The sequence below is a fragment of the Schistocerca cancellata genome, chromosome 4 (genome assembly GCF_023864275.1).
Source record: "Schistocerca cancellata isolate TAMUIC-IGC-003103 chromosome 4, iqSchCanc2.1, whole genome shotgun sequence".
In the NCBI taxonomy this organism is placed as follows: domain Eukaryota; kingdom Metazoa; phylum Arthropoda; class Insecta; order Orthoptera; family Acrididae; genus Schistocerca; species Schistocerca cancellata.
The window spans coordinates 473,612,406-473,632,701 of record NC_064629.1 but is presented as its reverse complement, the minus strand read 5'-3'; the positions used below and the strand labels follow the sequence as shown (position 1 = coordinate 473,632,701).

General features: G+C 41.5%; 1 protein-coding gene across 1 annotated transcript in view; it reads left to right on the top strand.

Moving 5' to 3' along the window:
- The first annotated feature begins 3,144 nt into the window (after positions 1 to 3,144).
- Positions 3,145 to 20,296, top strand: part of LOC126184934 (regucalcin-like) — a 151,634-nt gene continuing 134,482 nt past the window's right edge. Inside the window, exon 1 of the mRNA XM_049927608.1 lies at positions 3,145 to 3,203. Coding sequence (XP_049783565.1) covers positions 3,151 to 3,203 — 53 coding nt within the window. The 5' untranslated portion in view covers positions 3,145 to 3,150. The remainder of the gene's footprint in view (positions 3,204 to 20,296) is intronic.

The window sequence follows — 20,296 nt, the reverse complement described above, 5'->3', positions numbered from 1 at the left end:
ACACGGTATTAGGAGGTATCCCATGATCTTTGCTACCCTAGTGTATATGTTTGGCGTATAAGTGCAGATATTCTTATTAGTGAGTAAGGACAGTGTACTGAACATTTCATCAGTATTTACATCACCGTCAGAGCAATAATTATAGCTGTTATGAGTAGTATGCTTTTAGACTAGTTAGTACCTCCAGCTACATGTGTCAAGAAAAAGCCAATAAAGCTTATTTTCCTCTGGGCAGCAGGTGGGGCGTTGACGTTTGGACGCAAAGCGGTTGGTCTATAGTGACAGCAAAGTAGTAAGTTCCTATGGGACCAAACTGCTGATGTAATCGGTTCCTAGGCTTAAACACTACTTACTCTAACTTAAACTAACTTACGCTAAGGACAACGCCCACACTCATGCCCGAGGGACTCGAACCTTCAACGTGGGGAGTCGCGCGAATCGTGGCAAGGCGACCAAGACCGCGTGACTACCCCTGCGGCTACTGACAGGTGTAGTCCGCTTAATGGGGCACGATACTGCCGTACAGAAAAAAAATCAGATCATAAATTATGTGACGCCTCTGTGGGAAGGCTGTTAGATACAGAGAAAAAACAACTAACACACTGAAGTGGCTACATATTAAGGTACCAATGCTTACAATATTTGCACTTATCACATAGTTAAAGAAAAAGAAAGAAACCATCCGAATCAGTATAGGTCAGATAATGAGGTAAGATATAAACTATATACACTACAGTCAAACAGCACGCTGAAGATATCAGCCAATGGAGGTCTTATCCAGAGACATTGTGGATGTCTTTAATTGCAGCTCCATTGAAAAATTACACAATTGCGTGCAGCTCAACTGGGACATAGACCTGCGTTCTGTGGTGTCTACTGAGTCTCACTTCTGTTTGCGGCGGTCAGATAGACGCAATCGTGTCCTTAGCCGACGTTGAGAAAGGTAACAGGAAACAGTGATTCTCGAGACTCATACCTCTTCAACGCCTGGAATCATGATATGGGGAGCTCCTGGACGAGCCAACAGGACTAATTTAGTAATTTCTGAATTGAGGTTCATTGCTCGCCAGTAAGTGGCAATGACGATAAATCCTGTTCTCATACCCTTCTTGACCAGGGTACCAAATGACATAGTGCAACAGGATAATGCGAGACTGTACATTGCCTTAAGGAAAGCACGGATCCTTTACTGGCCTACCCAGCCCCTTGATCTATCACTTGTAGAGTATTTCTGAGATCCGATAAGCAGATGTATACACTACTGGCCATTAATATTGCTACACACGAAGATGACGTGCTACAGACGCGAAATTTAACAGACAGGAAGAAGATGCTGTGATATGCAAATGATTAGCTTTTCAGAGCATTCAGACAAAGTTAGCGCCGGTGGCGACAAATACAACGTGCTGACATGAGGAAAGTTTCCAACCGATTTCTCATACACAAACAGCAGTTGACCAGCGTTGCCTGGTGAAACGTTATTGTAATGCCTCGTGTAAGGAGGAGAAATGCGTACCATCACGTTTCCGACTTTGATAAAGGTCGGATTGTAGCCTATGGCAATTGCGGTTTATCGTATCGCGACATTGCTGCTCGCGTTGGTCGAGATCCAATGACTGTTAGCAGAATATGGAATCGGTGGGTCCAGGAGGGTAATACGGAACGCCGTGCTGGATCCCAACGGCCTCGTGTCACTAGCAGTGGACATGACAGACATCTTATCCTCATGACTGTAACGTATCGTACAGCCACGTCTCGATCCCTCAGTCAACAGATGGGGACGTTTGCAAGACAACAACCATCTGCACGAACAGCTCGACCACGTTTGCAGCAGCACGGACTATCAGCTCGGAGAACATGGCTGCGACTACCCTTGACGCTGCATCACAGACAGGAGCGCCTGCGATGGTGTACTCAACGACGAACCTGAGTGCACGAATGGCGAAATGTCCATCCGTGTTTGGCGACATCGTGGTGAACGCACACTGGAAGCGTCTATTCGTCATCGCCATACTGGCGTATCACCCGGCGTGATGGTATGGGGTGCCATTGGTTACACGTATCGGTCGCCTCTTGTTCGCATTGGTGGCACTTTGAACAGTGGACGTTACATTTCAGATTTGATACGACCCGTGGCTGTACCCTTCATTCGATCCCTGCGAAACCCTACATTTCAGCAAGATAATGCACGACCGCATGTTGCAGGTCCTGTACGGGCCTTTCTGGATACAGAAAATGTTCGACTGCTGCCCTGACAATCTCATTTTCCAGATCTCTCACTAATTGAAAACGTCTGGTCAATGGTGGCCGAGCAACTGGCTCGTCACAATACGCCAGTCACTACTCTTGAACTGTGGTATCGTGTAGAAGCTGCATGGGCAGCTGTACCTGTACACGCCATCCAAGCTCTGACTCAATGCCCACGCGTATCAAGGCCGTTATTACGACCAGAGGTAGTTGTTCTCGGTACTGATTTCTCAGTATCTATGCACCCAAATTGCGTGAAAATGTAATCACATGTCAGTTTTAGTATAATATATTTGTCCAATGAGTACCCGTTTGTCATCTGCATTTCTTCTTGGTGTAGCAATTTTAATGGCCAGTAGTGTATTTTGATACCTGTTTCCAGCAAGCAATCTTCGTGAACTGACTCAGCACGGGATTCAGTAATGGCTGAATATTAGTGAAGATGACATTCGGTGTGTCTGCTTTCATGTCCACGAATTCAAGAGTGTATTGGTGTCCTTAGGATTTACCCTAACACTGACTTTATTGGTCGACATAAGTTACGAATGGAATGAAAGTTTAGTCATGTAATACCTGTTACGTGATGGACGTCTCGGTAGTGGTTGACAGTTATCAGATTGGTGCTTCACGTGTAACACTTCCCGTTTCCGCCAATGTATTTGTGATATACTCGTACTCGGAATAACATGATCGGTAATGGACTTCACACACTTACTGAGTACTCGCGGAATCAGTGCAAGCTGCTGCAATGTTTTGTATATCAGAGCCCTTCAGACTGTCAGCATGATCCGCAGCTGCTGCGGCTGTGGGCTGCGCTGTGCTGGCGCGGCGTGACGGTGGCGTCGAGAGCGTATATAAGCTGCGATCCGCCGGCGCCCGCCATTATCGGTCCGCAACCGCGACATGGACAAAGCGCAGCTGGCTCTTCTTATCCTCGCGCTCATCGCAGTAGCCGGGTGAGTTCTCCGTACAGTTTCTGCAACCCACTACTCTTCTCCGATCCCTTTCCTTTCCACTTGCCGTTACCTCAACCATCGCACAACGATGGACCTACGCAGGCAAAGCATCTCGTCGCAGATTTTCTGACAGTTCGTAGTGCCCACGTTTGAGACTGTCAAATCTCTATCTGACTTTAACTTTACACTCCCCATACGTAGAAACTATTATATAAAAGAGAGTAGTCACGTTTGCCAGAGATCATCTCATCAGCAATAAAGTAATTAGAGGCGGTTCCGTAAACCAGGGGAGGTGTTCCTTACGTAAAAACCTTATACTGGACTCACCTAAGTTGAATATAACAAGATACTAATAACATGAAATCAATATGCAGACATTTAGATAGTAAACTGACTTTTTATCTTTTGTCTCGTCTCTGTGGCAAGTTAGTCTGTTCTCTTATTGTTATACGTAAAGAAACATTCAGGGGTCGCCATAGTGCATATTCACTACCCCCCAGATATCCCTGAATGTCTTTAGAGCATCTGAGGTAAAATATCTTTCATTTCGTAAAGTTTCATTTATTAAATTATCTCCGAGATGGCGGAATTCCCAGGTTATCTTATCAGAAACAGGCAAATGCTCAACTAGCTGTTAAATGTGATTATTGAACGCCACTATTCAACACAGTGGCATTCTAATTCCCTACTGCACTGTAGAAACGTCCCGTGAACAGCAACGTCGCTAGGAAAATGAGACAAAGCTGAGAGTTTAACGTTCAGTCGAGGTGGAAGTCATGGGAGACGGAGCACAAGCTACCTTTGAACAAGGACGGACGAAGGAACCAGTCGTGGATTTCCTGAAACAACCATCCCGGAAATCGATGGAACGATTTTCGGAAACCGTGAGAAACCTAAATCACGACGGATTGAAAGAGTCGCTCCAGAATACGGGTCCAGTATGAATTGGGAGAACCGTTACAACCGTTGGTAGCTGGACAACCAGTTTAATTTAGGGGTGCAATAATCATACGAAACAATGAAATACATTTTACGAGGGCTTACTACTGCTTTTTGTGATTTCATCGCAATCTAATACGCTAAAGAAAGCTAACTACTTACGAAATTACTTCCCACTTTCTTTACCTTGAAAATTAGTCGTCTCGGCTGCACTGACATAATATTTTATTATCAAAATTCTACCGAAAGTAAGTTTCATAATTTTTATCAGCTGTTGCCCATGTGCTATTCGTAAGTGATCCCCAGCTTCATAAACTTGTGAGTTAAGAATAATTTGCATACGCTGATGTGAGGTATCATTTGTAAATTAGGTGACCTATGAACCTGTAACTAATACAAGTGTCATTATACGTTTAATTATTGAATACGCAAGTTAACTTATTATCACACGTAAACTTTATCGATAACGATAGTCTTAAAAGTAAGCCATAGATAAATACTGAAGCACGTGGAATTGTAAAGTAGCTATCGAGAATAATGCATTATATCACCAGACAACAGATTATCACTCAAGTACTCCGTCTAGTCAAGTTTCATATTGACGTATGTTTTATCAGGTAAAATCTCTGACAGCGAAACAAAGTTCCTCTAGCTCAGCTTCCGACAACAACGGCAGATAACTGAGAACCGTAACTCGAAACTAATAAAAACTGGAGAGAAATATAATGCTGATTCGAATTGTGATTTTTATACAAATGTACATTCCTACGATAAACCTTTACAGGCAAAAGCTGGGAGATTGCTTACACAAATGTTTCACTTATTATACACCGATACCTACCAAATGAAATATGTGATTGCCTGGTAAGTAACACGTCCACTCTTATGTATTTACCTAGTAGACTGGCTTATTGGCGGAGGGCGACAATCGGGCTATTTAGATTTTGTTATGTATAATTCATATGAAATGTTACGCCCCAGATCACTTTAAAATCAACACGAAGTTTAAAAAAATCAATTCTGAATTTGCTGTTGACTTTAAATCCATGAAAATAACAAATTAATTTTATAGCTGAGTGCAGTAAACTAACGAAAATCTTTTTATTGAAACCGAAACAATGCTCTATTGTTTGTTTTAAATGGAAAAATCTTAGCTGAACCTAAAGCGTCAGACGATATTAACAGCAATTTATTTGTCTTCATGTAGCGTATGATCGACGCTGAAGCCATTGGCGCCATGGTAGTAACGTATATCTTCAAAAAAAGAATTTCCAAAAAATTTTTAACAGGCTTTTGCAAATTCAGCTGGAGTGGTAAATTCTTTTTTCCACACTCAAGCGTAGCATCACTGACGTTATTTAGTCGTTAAATATTTTAGAGATTATCTGTGGCATTGTGTTACGGATAGTCGTCAGGCAGTAGTAAGATTTTCCAAGACGAGGCATTTTTCTGTGTGTTATCGCTTTGAGCAACGAATGTCTCGTAAAGAGATAACGCTTCCGGATGTATATTAATCGATTCTGTGCTAAAACGCTGATATCAATATGTAGCTGTTGAGTTGCTGATGTAATAAACTGTCACTGTTCGCTGATCGTATAAATTTTTTGAATTGTGATTTGTTCAGTGATTCACGTCACTATGTTCGGAAAATTAACCCCTTCTTATCATGTTTCTCAGTGCGCCCCTGGAGAGTAAATATGTGTATCTTGTTCACGTTCTGAAATAAAGAAAACTAGTGAATATAGTATTGATATGAGTAGAATTTTTGACAGAGTTTGAGATCGGATAACTTTTAAAATTTCGCGATGTAAAATGTGAACTATGCACGAAGACTCATCTAGTGCATACAGGTCTTTTAAGTTTCTAATTGACGCCTACTATAATTACGATTTACGCCAACATCTCTTGGATTAGAACTTTTAATCTAATGCGGCAGTAATATCGATAGAACTCATGTAAAATCAATCTATATTACTCGATAATCCTGATGAAGTGAATATTGCAGTAACTTGACCGGTTAGGTAGGTGATTGGAAAACTGTAGCGGGATAAATGAACATTTTATGCGATCTCGCCTTTAGTGATGCATTTACCAACACTGTTGTTGGATATGGAATGTAATTGGGTTTGATATAGTCGGTTTATGTGTCGAGTATCCCAGAGAGTTGGCAGACCAGTTTTTCAATAGTGACGTTAGTAGGCGTCAGTACTGATGTGTTCTTGCGGCGTTTGCCTACATGCATCGTGATTTGAAAACATGAGGAATAAGTCAAAATTTTTGACACAGAGGCGAACATATTTTCAAATTCCATATGGTGTGTTACTTGCGGCTATTTTCCTAAGCGTGATTCGGCAACGGTAGTATTGCAGTATGATCGAACCCTAAAAAGGTGTTACTTAAATGTTCTCTTATCTAGAAAGGTCTCTATCGTCCATAAAATTTAGTTTCATTGTTCGAAAATGAATAACGTATTCTAAAAAAAAAAACAGAAGTAAAGCCGAAACGTGGCCAAGCAGGAGATACGATAGTTTGCACCGTGATAGGTAGTAGATGCACTTATGCTGCTTATGAGACAAACTGCAGACATGCGAGAGGTACACTAGTAGTGTAACTATGTCGTTTATGCAAACAAACATTATGAAGTCACTGTACAAGTATGTATTTGTTGAACATATGTCGCTACGTGATCTCAGCATTGAAGGTTGATTATATCTGAAAGTACGTTCAGTAACTGGCACATCGGAGGTCAGAAAATAGAGAATGTTCGGGTAGAAACAATACGCGTGATAAGTGAGTTGCTACTCGTAAATAGGTAAACCTGTCATCAGCCAGAAAGTTAATTTCATACAACAGTGCTTTACTTGGCACGTATTATATGGGATGTTGTGTGCTTTCACCTTCCTGCAATCTGATAATCGGCACACCTATTTAGTTCTGGTGGATGTTACAATTCATCTTCGAACCTGAACCGTACTGCAATATGATTTTTACGTTAACTGAAAGATTTTCCAGGAATGAAAATCATGTTAGATGTTTAAAGAAATCCTCAGACCATTCCAAAATCGAACCGGGAACTTCTAGATTCACACTTAGCGTGTAAGTAGGATGTTATTCTTCCTGTTCTCAAACATCTATAAATAATTACGTAATAAACTTGTTCTCACAGAAAAATATGAAGAGAAAAACAGTTAAATCCTTCTCTGGTACGATATTTTAAGTGAGAGGCTCCTCAATCTCAGTGAACAAAGAAAAACAGCAATGCTTATATTTTAATGTGTATCGTACAATCATACGTTAGGTTTTGTCAATTATCTCTGCGCAAGTATCGCTATTAAGCTGGGAGGTGTGAGGTCTATCATCCTGGTTTCTTATTTATTGGAGTCCCTTTTATTTCTTTATATTGTTGGGATTAAATGTTAGTTCAGTGGAGCGGACGTTTAATGTAACTAAAATGTTTTGATCGAATGAAGTTGTCTTATAAAGCGAAGACCCTAATGTGGCGTTCGGATTGTTGGCTCGTATTGGAGTTGTGAGCTTCTCATTACGAGTTGATTGTTTTCGACATTCACCACATCGCAACGTAATACATTTGCAGAATACAGTAACTGACTACTAGAATATACCGTAGTTATTCACTATAATGATCACAAAAAATATTTTTTTCTAAATATGTCCCACGTACCGCAACCACTGTGCGGGATACTATCAAATAATGATCAAATATGTTGGCGTGAAAATGAGTGTAGAATTACTGTACCTGAGGTTCGTTAGCACGGGGTCTGTCATCAGAGAAACGTAGCCTCGGAAACGTTTTAACAGGACAACTCCTACATCGCTTCAGACAGAAAATGTAGTTCTCCAAACATACACTCCTGGAAATGGAAAAAAGAACACGTTGACACCGGTGTGTCAGACCCACCATACTTGCTCCGGACACTGCGAGAGGGCTGTACAAGCAATGATCACACGCACGGCACAGTGGACACACCAGGAACCGCGGTGTTGGCCGTCGAATGGCGCTAGCTGCGCAGCATTTGTGCACCGCCGCCGTCAGTGTCAGCCAGTTTGCCGTGGCATACGAAGCTCCATCGCAGTCTTTAACACTGGTAGCATGCCGCGACAGCGTGGACGTGAACCGTATGTGCAGTTGACGGACTTTGAGCGAGGGCGTATAGTGGGCATGCGGGAGGCCGGGTGGACGTACCGCCGAATTGCTCAACACGTGGGGCGTGAGGTCTCCACAGTACATCGATGTTGTCGCCAGTGGTCGGCGGAAGGTGCACGTGCCCGTCGACCTGGGACCGGACCGCAGCGACGCACGGATGCACGCCAAGACCGTAGGATCCTACGCAGTGCCGTAGGGGACCGCACCGCCACTTCCCAGCAAATTAGGGACACTGTTGCTCATGGGGTATCGGCGAGGACCATTCGCAACCGTCTCCATGAAGCTGGGCTACGGTCCCGCACACCGTTAGGCCGTCTTCCGCTCACGCCCCAACATCGTGCAGCCCGCCTCCAGTGGTGTCGCGGCAAGCGTGAATGGAGGGACGAATGGAGACGTGTCGTCTTCAGCGATGAGAGTCGCTTCTGCCTTGGTGCCAATGATGGTCGTATGCGTGTTTGGCGCCGTGCAGGTGAGCGCCACAGTCAGGACTGCATACGACCGAGGCACACAGGGCCAACACCCGGCATCATGGTGTGGGGAGCGATCTCCTACACTGGCCGTACACACTGGTGATCGTCGAGGGGACACTGAATAGTGCACGGTACATCCAAACCGTCATCGAACCCATCGTTCTACCATTCCTAGACCGGCAAGGGAACTTGCTGTTCCAACAGGACAATGCACGTCCGCATGTATCCCGTGCCACCCAACGTGCTCTAGAAGGTGTAAGTCAACTACCCTGGCCAGCAAGATCTCCGGATCTGTCCCCCATTGAGCATGTTTGGGACTGGATGAAGCGTCGTCTCACGCGGTCTGCACGTCCAGCACGAACGCTGGTCCAACTGAGGCGCCAGGTAGAAATGGCATGGCAAGCCGTTCCACAGGACTACATCCAGCATCTCTACGATCGTCTCCATGGGAGAATAGCAGCCTGCATTGCTGCGAAAGGTGGATATACACTGTACTAGTGCCGACATTGTGCATGCTCTGTTGCCTGTGTCTATGTGCCTGTGGTTCTGTCAGTGTGATCATGTGATGTATCTGACCCCAGGAATGTGTCAAAGTTTCCCCTTCCTGGGACAATGAATTCACGGTGTTCTTATTTCAATTTCCAGGAGTGTATTTTGAGTGAATGAGTGACCTCATTACTCATTTTTGTTAGTAATTGATTTAGAGCTAAGCTCTTATCACTGATGCCATCATTTGATTGCTTAGGATTGCGAAACAAATGGTAATGACTGGATATTATGCAAAATAATTTACAAAAAAAATGGCTCTGAGCACTATGGGACTTAACATCTGAGGTCATCAGTCCCCCAGAGCTTAGAACTACTTAAACCTAACTAACCTAAGGACATCACAAACATCTATGCTCGAGGCAGGATTCGAACCTCCGACCATAGTGGTCGCGCGATTCCAGACTGAAGTGCCTAGAACCGCTCGGCCACACCGGCCGGCAAAATCATTTACTTTTTGGCGGTACAGATTACATAGGCATAGTCCTCCAGCCTATTGCTTATTCCTTGTTAAGAACGATACTGGTTTTAAAAAAAAGTAATTAAAAAAATTAAAAATATTCAGTCTCAAGATCAGCACACGCTGTTTCTGGAAGACAATTCGTTCTTAAAACCAGATCTAACTTCAGAATTTCTGTATCGGCCTCAAGTTCCACGTGATACTAAGTTTTTGTAAATTCTTACGTCAATCTATGTATTATAGCATTTTGTGTGTCTGGCAAAAGGAGAACAAAAAGATCTATGTCAACACACAAATTAAAGAAATGAGCAACATGAGAGTAAAGTAAAGTTAATTAACATACGTAATAATACATTCTTTCTGATTACCTGTGATGCTTTGCCTCTGGAACGTCTCTTCGTAAAGCCCAGTAGTTATTGGACAACATTGCAGTAAATCAGTATATTGCACAATTTTCTTTGTTTTAGAGGTGATTCTAGGTAATTTTGGTACACGGTAGTAATAGGCGCTTGAGTGACCCGTTGGTTCCCGCCAAATCATTGTGACACCAATGGACATGTGATGTGATCCGTCTATCCAGCCTGTCAGGAGCGTGACACATAGCCGACAGCACATGTGGGACCCCATTTTTTCCCTTGGTTGCAAACTTTGCACCCAAAATAAAGATCATAAGATATTTTTACAAGAGGATTAAGTTTTAGTTTTTACGATTTCGGTATTAACTTACCATGTATATATATATATATATATATATATATATATATATATATATATATATATATAAAGAATTTGGGTTATTTATACAGGTACGATGCACTCTGAATTCAGACAAAACACAGGCTTTCATCATCATACAGCAACTCACTTCACAAGGTCAGAGCTCTCTCACTACTGAGATTGATGCAAACAAACACAATGCGATGCGATTTAACGTGAACAAGACTCATCAGCGTCCTTCGTATCCTGGCGGTGAATATCGGAACTGAGAATCATGTATGGATTTTCTTGTATATATTTAGGCTGTTTAACAACAATTACATCCACAAAAATATATAAAAGTAAATTAATCAAGGAATATCAAATAACCAATACGCAACATTTTCAAGTTATTATATACAGGGTACAGTATCACGAAAACTGAGCACGATATGAGGAAACTGATTTTATTTTCGAATTCAGTAACGACTACTTAGCTAAGGACAACCTTCAAATTCTTTGTGACAAGAATGCTGTTGACTAGCGTTAGTGGACCGCAGTAGTGGAGTACAAAATGTCTGCTAATCTATGAGCCACTTATGTATGGAGATTTTATATAATGTAATCCGCTGCTCCCACTTGACATAGCTCTGCAGTTGACATCAGGAGGGTTAGTGGACGCTGCCGTCATTATCCAGTACCCGGAATCGAGCGTGGATCTTCCTGGCTGCAGTCGGACATATAGCCGACTCTGCAAAACATACGGACTGTTTTTACGCAAAAAATTATAAATTACAATTTAATCATTTCATAATTTACAGCAGCACATCTCCGGTCTGCTATAGACGTCTCCAGATGTCCATTGAGGAGCTTGAGTATAATATATAGTTCCTGAAAACGCTCTCCAAGCTTTTACATTTTCCGCTTTGCAGTCAGATCCGCAAATAAAACGACTTTTAAAAAGCAACACTTTCGGTTATTCATTTCTCAGAAACTACCTTCATTTTTAAACCTATATATGGCTTTCCATTATATTCATTTAAGTGGTGAACACAATAATGGAAAGAGCTCTAAAAAGCTTTAATAAATATTATTTATATGCCGCGCTTTATTGCTGGTTATAAATATACGCCGTTCTTCTTCATGTTGACAAAATCTCTTTCGAAACTGTTTCACAGCCCTTTAATTTCAGGTAAAGCCTAAATTTCTTTGTTACGTTCGTATCCCTTCGAGAACGACGCTATAGGAGTGCAGCTGACAGTTTCACTGTTGAGCGAAATTTTCCTGTGGGTCGTATCGACAGCGAGACAGTTACAGAATAGGGTAATTTTCACAAGGAAAGGGAAAGAAATCGTGCACATCATGCTGGTGAATATATATCTGCATATGCAAAAATTACAAACTGAACCATAAATTAGGACTATCTAACCTGGGAATACAACCAGATTCTACTAGGTACAATCCGAACGTGGTACGTCGCTTCTCTCAAAAACAAATTATTATGTCTAATTAATAAAATTAAGGACTCGAGGAACGAAAGATGTTACTCAGTATTTGAAACCGTTCAGCGTACAAGTAGTGTCGGACTTCAACAGTTATCAACCAGATTCAAATTATATATGAAAACATTACCTGTTTGTGGTCTACAGCTTCAATGGTGTTTTGTGTAGTACTCAGTATTCAGTTTTTCATTATGTAGGCGTCAGCCTGATGAGGAATTGTATCTACTCTGTGGACCACGATGATGATTTAATTGTTCACAGTAAAAATTAAATGAAAGTGCTGAGAGGCTATATTGCTACGTTCTGCGAACGGAATAACAAATCTGCGCCGGCCGATGTGACCGAGCAGTTCTAGGCGCCGCAGATTGGAACCGCGTGACCGCTACGGTAGGAGGTTAGAATCCTGCCTCTGGCATGGATGTGTGTGACATCCTTAGGTTAGTTAGGTTTAAGTAGTTCTAAGTTCTAGGGGACTGATGACTTCAGATATTAAGTCCCATAGTGATCAGAGCCATTTGAACCATTTGAGCAAATCTGCGTGTCCTGCTTCGCTACAGCGAAATTAGAAGTTTTATCTGCGATCTACAGTCGTCGTCAAACTACATTACGAAATGCGGAGCCCTAGGTTTTCCTCAGTGTGTTAAGCCAGTCGCATCAAATGACAAGCTGTAATCGCATGTAGTTGCTAAGGCATTTAAACTGTATGACAAGCTCAGCTCGCAAATGCGCATTTCATTATGTGAATACATGCAGTTCAATTTTTAGCTAATAGATGACTTATGTTATTCTAAATCGTGTATCACAAGATCAGTGGAATGAAAAAGATCTGCTACACCGATGTCAGGACCAACGCTAAATATGGGAAGACGACAGTTAAAACCCTGTCCGGCCATCCAGATTTAAGTTTTCCGTGATTTGCCTATATCGTCTCAGGGGGTTAGGACGTCAAACGGGCCGACTTGGGGCAGGAGAGGCACCACAGGGCTTTGTCAGCATGACCAGGAAGGATTCAGGATTCACACTCATAGCAGTGGAAGTACAAAAAAATAACAAAATAATTTTTACATGTGAAATTTCATCATTTTTTCACTTACTATTGGCTGTATTTGTTGCTATAGGTACATTTTCCTTCATAAGTAAGAGAGCTTCTTTGATGAATTTATTTAATTTATGCAAAAATGAATGAGCTGCTACATTTTAAACTTCATGTTTAGAAAAAACTCAAATTTTATAGTTAATCATCTCAATTTTTACCACAGTTTTTAATAGATTTAGAAAATTCTAGCCGCGCCGAGTGGCTCCATGTCACTGACTACGCGGCCCCTCCCGCCGGAGGTTCCAGTACTCCCTTGGGCTTTGGTGTGTGTGTGTTGTTCTTAGCATAAGTTAGTTTAAGTAGTGTGTAAGTCTAGGGACCGATGACCTCAGCAATTTGGTCCCTTAGAAATTCACACAAATTTGAACATTTGAAAATTCTAGAGTTTCATACACCTGTAGTCCGCCCCTGGTAGCTGAGTGGTCAGCGCTACGGAATGTCATACCTAACGGCCCGGGTTCGATTCCCGGCTTGGGCGGAGATTTTCTCCGCTAAGGAACTGGGTGTTGTGTTGTCCTTATCATTTCATCCCCATCGACACGCAAGTCGTCGAAGTGGCGTCAACTCGAAAGACTTGTACTAGAAGAACGGTCTACCCGACGGGAGGCCGTAGCCACACGGCATTTCCATTTCAATACATCGGTAAGTATGGTTTGTATGCTGTGCAAAATTCATCGATGAATCTCTCTTACTTATGAAGAAAAATGTACGTATAGCAACAAATGCAGCCAATAGAACACGAAAAAATGATGAAATTTCACATGTAAAAAAAATTATTTTGTTATGTTTTTGAACTTCCACTGCTATGAGTGTGAATCCTGAATCCTTTCTAGTCATGCTGACAAAGTTTTATGAATTTATTTTTAAAAGTGTAGACAGCTGAAATTAAAATGTCCTGTTGTGTCTCTCCTGCTCCAAGTCGGCATGTTTGACGTCCTACCCTCCTTAATACCAATGACGGGGTAGTTCACGACCGATTTCCTTTCACAGCCTTCTGTAATTTGAGCTTGTGCTCCGTCTCTAATGACGTCGTTGTCGACAAGACGTTAAATTATAATCTTCCTTCTTTTTCCTGAGAGTACCGTCCCTATTAGACATCAGGCAAAAACATATGCTTATTTCACGATGCACATAGCCCGGACTGGGAAGGGAAAAAGATCACGAATGTTGTGCTCTGTGTTGATAAAGAGGAAAAAGAAGTACATAACAGTGCAAAACGTGAGGTTTTTCTCCACGCTTAGAAGACTGGTTTGTGGTCTGTCATACCCAAAAATTATACTAACTGCTATGTAAAACAAACATATTAGCTGATACGTATTGAATCTGATTTCACAACAACCAGTAGAGTATTTAAATTCGATGTCACTGGGTTAAATCAGTTAGTTTGTAGAACTGTTCCAGAATCATAAAGAAAGTTTGTTTACCCTGGCGCGCACGGTTGCTGAGATACAAAACCATAAGTTCGTAATAAAGTGTTGAGGGGCTGTTGAAAGGGACAGCAGTTTCAGAGTCCCATTTCCCGTCATAACCAATGTTATCAGTGACAGTCAGTTGACTGGGCTGTGATATCTGCTCGATCCGCGTGCGGGGCCACCACAGCATAGCCTCGCTCGTTCCATCAGAAAATTTCAGTAAACGACTGAGACCTTCGAACGACATTCTATCGTAGTCAAACGATGAAATAGTAATTCTACAGTTCGGTAAAAATTTTCAAACTGGCCATAACTTAAGATTACTCGTGAAAGATGAAATAGCTCCTCTAAAGAGATAATGGCTGTCACCATTCACATACGTTTCGAAACGGACCCGAGCTCCACGTTCACCGAATTTACTGTAGTCTCGATTATGGTGCTAAAGAAAACAAGAGGTATTAAATTAATCAGCTCGTTCGTCATCATCATTTGTGGGTTTACTTTGCCGAAGGTAGAGAAAGAATGAGACAAAAAAGGAAACCAAGAGTGGTATTTAAGATATTATTGACAGCAAGTTCATCAGAAGCGTAGCACTAGCTCAGTTGGAATATTTTAGAGAAGAAAATTTGTCATTGGGAAACGAAGATAACCTAAAACATAAAGCTAAGATAGGAAATTAAATTCACAGTTACTGAGCAATTTATTGCGTGCATCACAAAACGAAGAATAATTGAGCACATGTGTAAATTTGTTTTAGAAGATGCATAATAAGTACAACAGAATTTTACTAAAAAATTCGTTTCGTTTTTCATAGCAGTTGATATGACTGTTCATGGGACCGACCCACGTGCTGCTGTTGTTAAGATCGTGGGATCCTACTCTTGAGAAGCTGGGATCAAATCCCAGTTGTACTAACTATGAAGTTTCCGTCAGTACCTTAACGTGAATGCGTGGATGGTTCCGTCTGCCTATTTTTATTTTTGCATCTGTACCCAACAAACCATCGTACGGAATGCGGCAGCGGGCACACCGGGTATCATTCTGAGACTTCCAGTTCAGTTTTCCAATCGCATTTGGGAAGGACGACTAACGAAGCGTACTACCGTAAGACAAAATTTTATGAATTTAACGTAATGATCAACAAACTGAATATTTCCCTGTGAGAGTTTTAATAGTTAACACGTGTGAGCGTTTGTCCTTTAGCTACCTGCGGTAGTTATTGTTGAGCATGTCTGCAAGAGTCTAGCTCCAGCCGCATAATCCTACCACGAATCGTGTCTTCTTTGAATGTCTTTTCTGTTCATCCAACTTTGTAATAGCCTCCGAGTGACGAACATTACTCAAAACCTAGTCGTAAGAGATTATTTTAAGCGACCACCTTACCGGACGAGCTACATTTACTTAGAATTCTTTCACTGAAAAGGTTTGGCATCTGCCTTCCTACAGGTTGATTTAACAAGAAGTTCCACTAGCTGGAATATTTTATAGTTTTAGCCGGCCGCTGTGGCCGAGCGGTTCTAGGCGCTTCAGTCAGGAACCACGTGGCTGCTACGGTCGCAGGTTCGAATCCTGCCTCGGGCATGTATGTGTGTAATGTCCTCATGTTAGTTAGGTTTAAGTAATTCTAAGTCTAGCGGACTGATGACCTCAGATGTTAAGTCTCATAGTGCTTAGAGCCATTTTTTATAGTTTTAACTGATTCTGATTATCGATCGATGGTGAAGTAATAAAACAACATCATGACAGTTCCCTATTTATGCACTATTGTTATGTGGAGACTCTGCTGATTGCTGTTACGCCAGGAGTTCATAATCAGCAGGTCTTCCTACGATTCACAGCAATTCTTCTATACTGTGGTATCACTCTTTCCTTGTGGTTCATACACCACTACCTTCGCTTTTATGTCTGTTCATTGATAGCTATATACCAAGATCTATTAGATAATTGAAACAAACCTAATGTGATGCTCAGTAAGCACATGTTTACAGGGTAGCAGACTGAACTGTTCGAATGATTTCAGGAATTCAAGAAACATAGCATGAACTTGAGCCCTACTGTTTACTGACTTGGATTTTGTGCAAAGTAAGACAGTGAGAGACTCTGTCGGATGTCTTTGCCTAATTGAGATAATGGAACGTGTTTAATAAGCTGTTTGTTCACTGGAAGTTAACTCTAATCTTTATTCCATACGTGACCACAGTAAGCGCACGTGTCCGATATCTTGCTACATGTTCGTGTAGTTTTAGCTGAAGTATCTATGTCGTGTGCATTACGTAGAAGTCCATTTCCGTCTACTGCAATCATTGTCGTCACTGCAGTGAGTTCCAGGAGAACTGAAGACTATGCAAACAGATACGTGGAACCACAGACATTGTTCGTTGTGCATTACAAAATCTGTGTCTTCAGAGTTCATTCAGTGTGCGGTAGTAGTTACGTTCTTTACGTGATCGCTATGATGATCATATCGCAGAGAAATTCCTAGTAACTGTGCGGACCATCCCCTGGGCTACCTGCAACACTGGGAACATCGCTGTGGTTACACATACTCTCTACGCTTATCCAGTGATAGTGTTTTGATAGTTTGTTACAAGATGCAACTAGAGGTCAGTGATAAAATGGAACTAGGAATTGCCATGGTTAAGATGCGAGGCACGGAGTAATATTGGCAACGAAATCTACCACTGCATTTGCAAAGGAACTATCCTGCCTATAGCCTTAAGCGATTTTAAAAAACCATGTAATATCTCAGTCTGGATGGCTGGACAGGATTTGAACCCCTGTCCTTCGTAATTCGAGCCCAGTGTTTTAACCACTGTGCCACCGTGGTCGGTAGCGGCGTTAAAACTACGTTCTGCTATTCTCAATAGATTTTTCGAGGTTTTTCTAAATAGAGGATACCTTCTAAACCCCACATGTCACTAATTTTGCGTTGATTCTCTGTATTACATGATCAGCATCTAACAGGATGTCATTTATACACGGACCAAGGTAAGTGTGCGTATTCGGCCGTTAGTGCAGCACGGAGCTGCGAAGCAAAAATGAAAGTAATGGAGAACTAAATTAAGTAAAAGTACAACCTTTCACTGTGCTTGTTTTTATTATTTGTGGACATATGAAACAGATGAATAAGAAACCAAGACATTGTAGACATTTTAAACTTCTAGTAGTTGTAAATTTCAATTTATAAACAACAGCCACACTTAACCACAGTGCGACGAAATGGTTAAGCCATCTGTTTACCATGTACTTACCTTACAGGCGTAGACAATCGACAGGTTCAATTACGAAAGATCAAGAACAGATATGTGAGGTAGACCATGATGAACCTTTTTTTCGCCGGCCGTTGTAGCCGAGCGGTTCTAGGCGCTTCAGTCAGGAACCACGCTGCTGCTGCGGTCACAGGTTCGAATCCTGCCTCGGGCATGGATGTGTGTGATGTACTTAGGTTAGTTAGGTTTAAGTAGTTCTAAGTCTAGGGGACTGATGACCTCAGATGGTAAGTCCCATAGTACTTGGAGCCATTTTTTTGAACCTTTCTTCCTGTTTCGAACACGAATATTCTGTCAGGTGTAGGTACTGTAGGTACTCTCCCTCCTCCAAATTTTCTAATGTAGGACTAAAGCGTCTCATAACATACAAGTTGTAAATTAAATTACTTGTGTCAGCGATTTGTTATTCAAAACTGACACAATAAATATTGTATTAAAATATAGCCCAGATCGCTTTATTTCTTGACAGACGTTACCGATTACGTCTTGGCTTAGCTATTATCAGACGTATTGTCTGATTAAAATGCAAAGTGTGGTTCAAGTTACAAGAGTAATGAGTGACATTTATGTAAGATATAAAGCGATTTGGAATGTATTTTAACAAAATATTTTGTTATTAACAAACGCTATATATTCCTCTAGGCCCATTGTCTAACATTATTGTTATTATTGCCTTCAAGCTTAAACTACATGACTAATGAAGGTGGACAGTAAAAAAATTTCAACATCATTGGATCAGGTGCTTACCGTTTCAGTTTGTCATTAAAAGTGCCTGGGGGATGTAAAAATCAAGGAAAAAGCAAAAAATCAATAATCTCTGCAGTATTGAAAATAGTACGAAATAGTTTTCATATAAATGCGTAGAAACACACAATGGAGCTAATTTTTACACAATTGTTACTTCATATCCACTGGTTAGGCTTCGGTTTAATCTGTTACTTATACAGCATTGTACTATAGTTTGTAGTTGTGTGCACTTACACAATAAATAAGAGTTACGTTTCGCTTAATTGCCGAAATAACATTTTACAGCGAGTACTCACTGCTTTCCGTTTGTATCAGATGGGAAACAAGTTTAACGAAGGCAACCATTCCAGGGCCTCTATTGTGGAAGCTGTTGGTGAAAAACGTGGCTATTTTGGCACTGTAGTTCTACCATATTTTTTTTAAAAAAATGCATGTTTTCTTCCAGTTTTCTCTACGGGGCACCAGTACCTACACTTTTCAAGTTATTTATTTTCAACTTCGTAGAAGTTTCTCATCTCCCAATACCCTGTGACTTTTGACAACCTCAGGTTCGTGAGATGTCCAAAATAAGATCGAAAGTTTCACTACCATTGCTTTGCGTTTATTTTAATGTGACCTGCGATCGTATTTCATTAGCTTATAACAGGAAATTAGCATTTTTTGTGTCTGTTCTCCTGGAGAAAGCTTATAACTGTGTATGGCACTCCGGTCTTCTCCTTATACTCCAAACATGAGTGCTTCAAACTATGTCTGTCTTACTGCATCCTTGCTAATTTATCACCTATCTTTTAAAACTTTACCATTACCAGTTTCCTGTCTTTTGTCCCACTGCAGGAGCACCCCAAGGTTTTGTTCCCTCTCCTTTACATTCTCTACAGTCTCCACCATTGATATGCCTAAACCATCTCTTTCTGTTAACCTCGTACTGTACTACGAAGACTAATTCTCTACAGCACGCTACAGAAGACCCTTTGACTACTTTATTTCTGTCTTAACCACCTGCCTCCTGAAGAAGCCGATGGCTCCTCACGGAAAATGCTTCCAGTATCCAAGCAATAACTTTAGGACGAACCAGTACCAGTATCCACCACCATGACTTCTAACTAAACATTTATGATCGTCGTATCCAGTTAACTAACACACACAATACATCGGCTTATCTAACCGAACATGAAGATCATCTACATTCTCCACCTTTCACACCTACAAAGCACGGATATCCCCTTACCCAGTATACAACAGTCCCTCCGACTCATGTAATTCATCCCTGTCCTCATTCACAGTTAACATCACTGTATAGCCCATACGTCCAGCAAATTTGACTCCAACAACGACCGCATCCTCCTCCTTCCCACTCCCCCCCCCCCCCCAAGAGTTACTAATTAATTCTGGAGCGCCAAGCTAATAACATTTGTATCATTTACTCTGTACCAACCCACACTTTATATACTCTGCCAAGGCAATTTAGTCAATAGCTCCTTCCCCCAGACAGCGTAATCAGCGCTGACATTTATTGTAGCCATCAGATCTTACTCATTCTGCACTATGCTTTTCTTCATCAGGGTCCCCTCATCTCCCATCCCATCTTCTTCTTTCCTCTCCATATCCGTGACTTGTCAACCATTCTAGTCATCCCAATTGCAAATATTTGGAAGGATGGCACAAATCCCCCTTCAGTCATCCATATTTAGATTTACCGTATGTTGTGTAAATCGCTTAAGATAATTGATATGGTTAACTTCTTTCTCACGCTTCACCAGTTTGAGCTTGTGCTCCAGATTTAATTCCCTC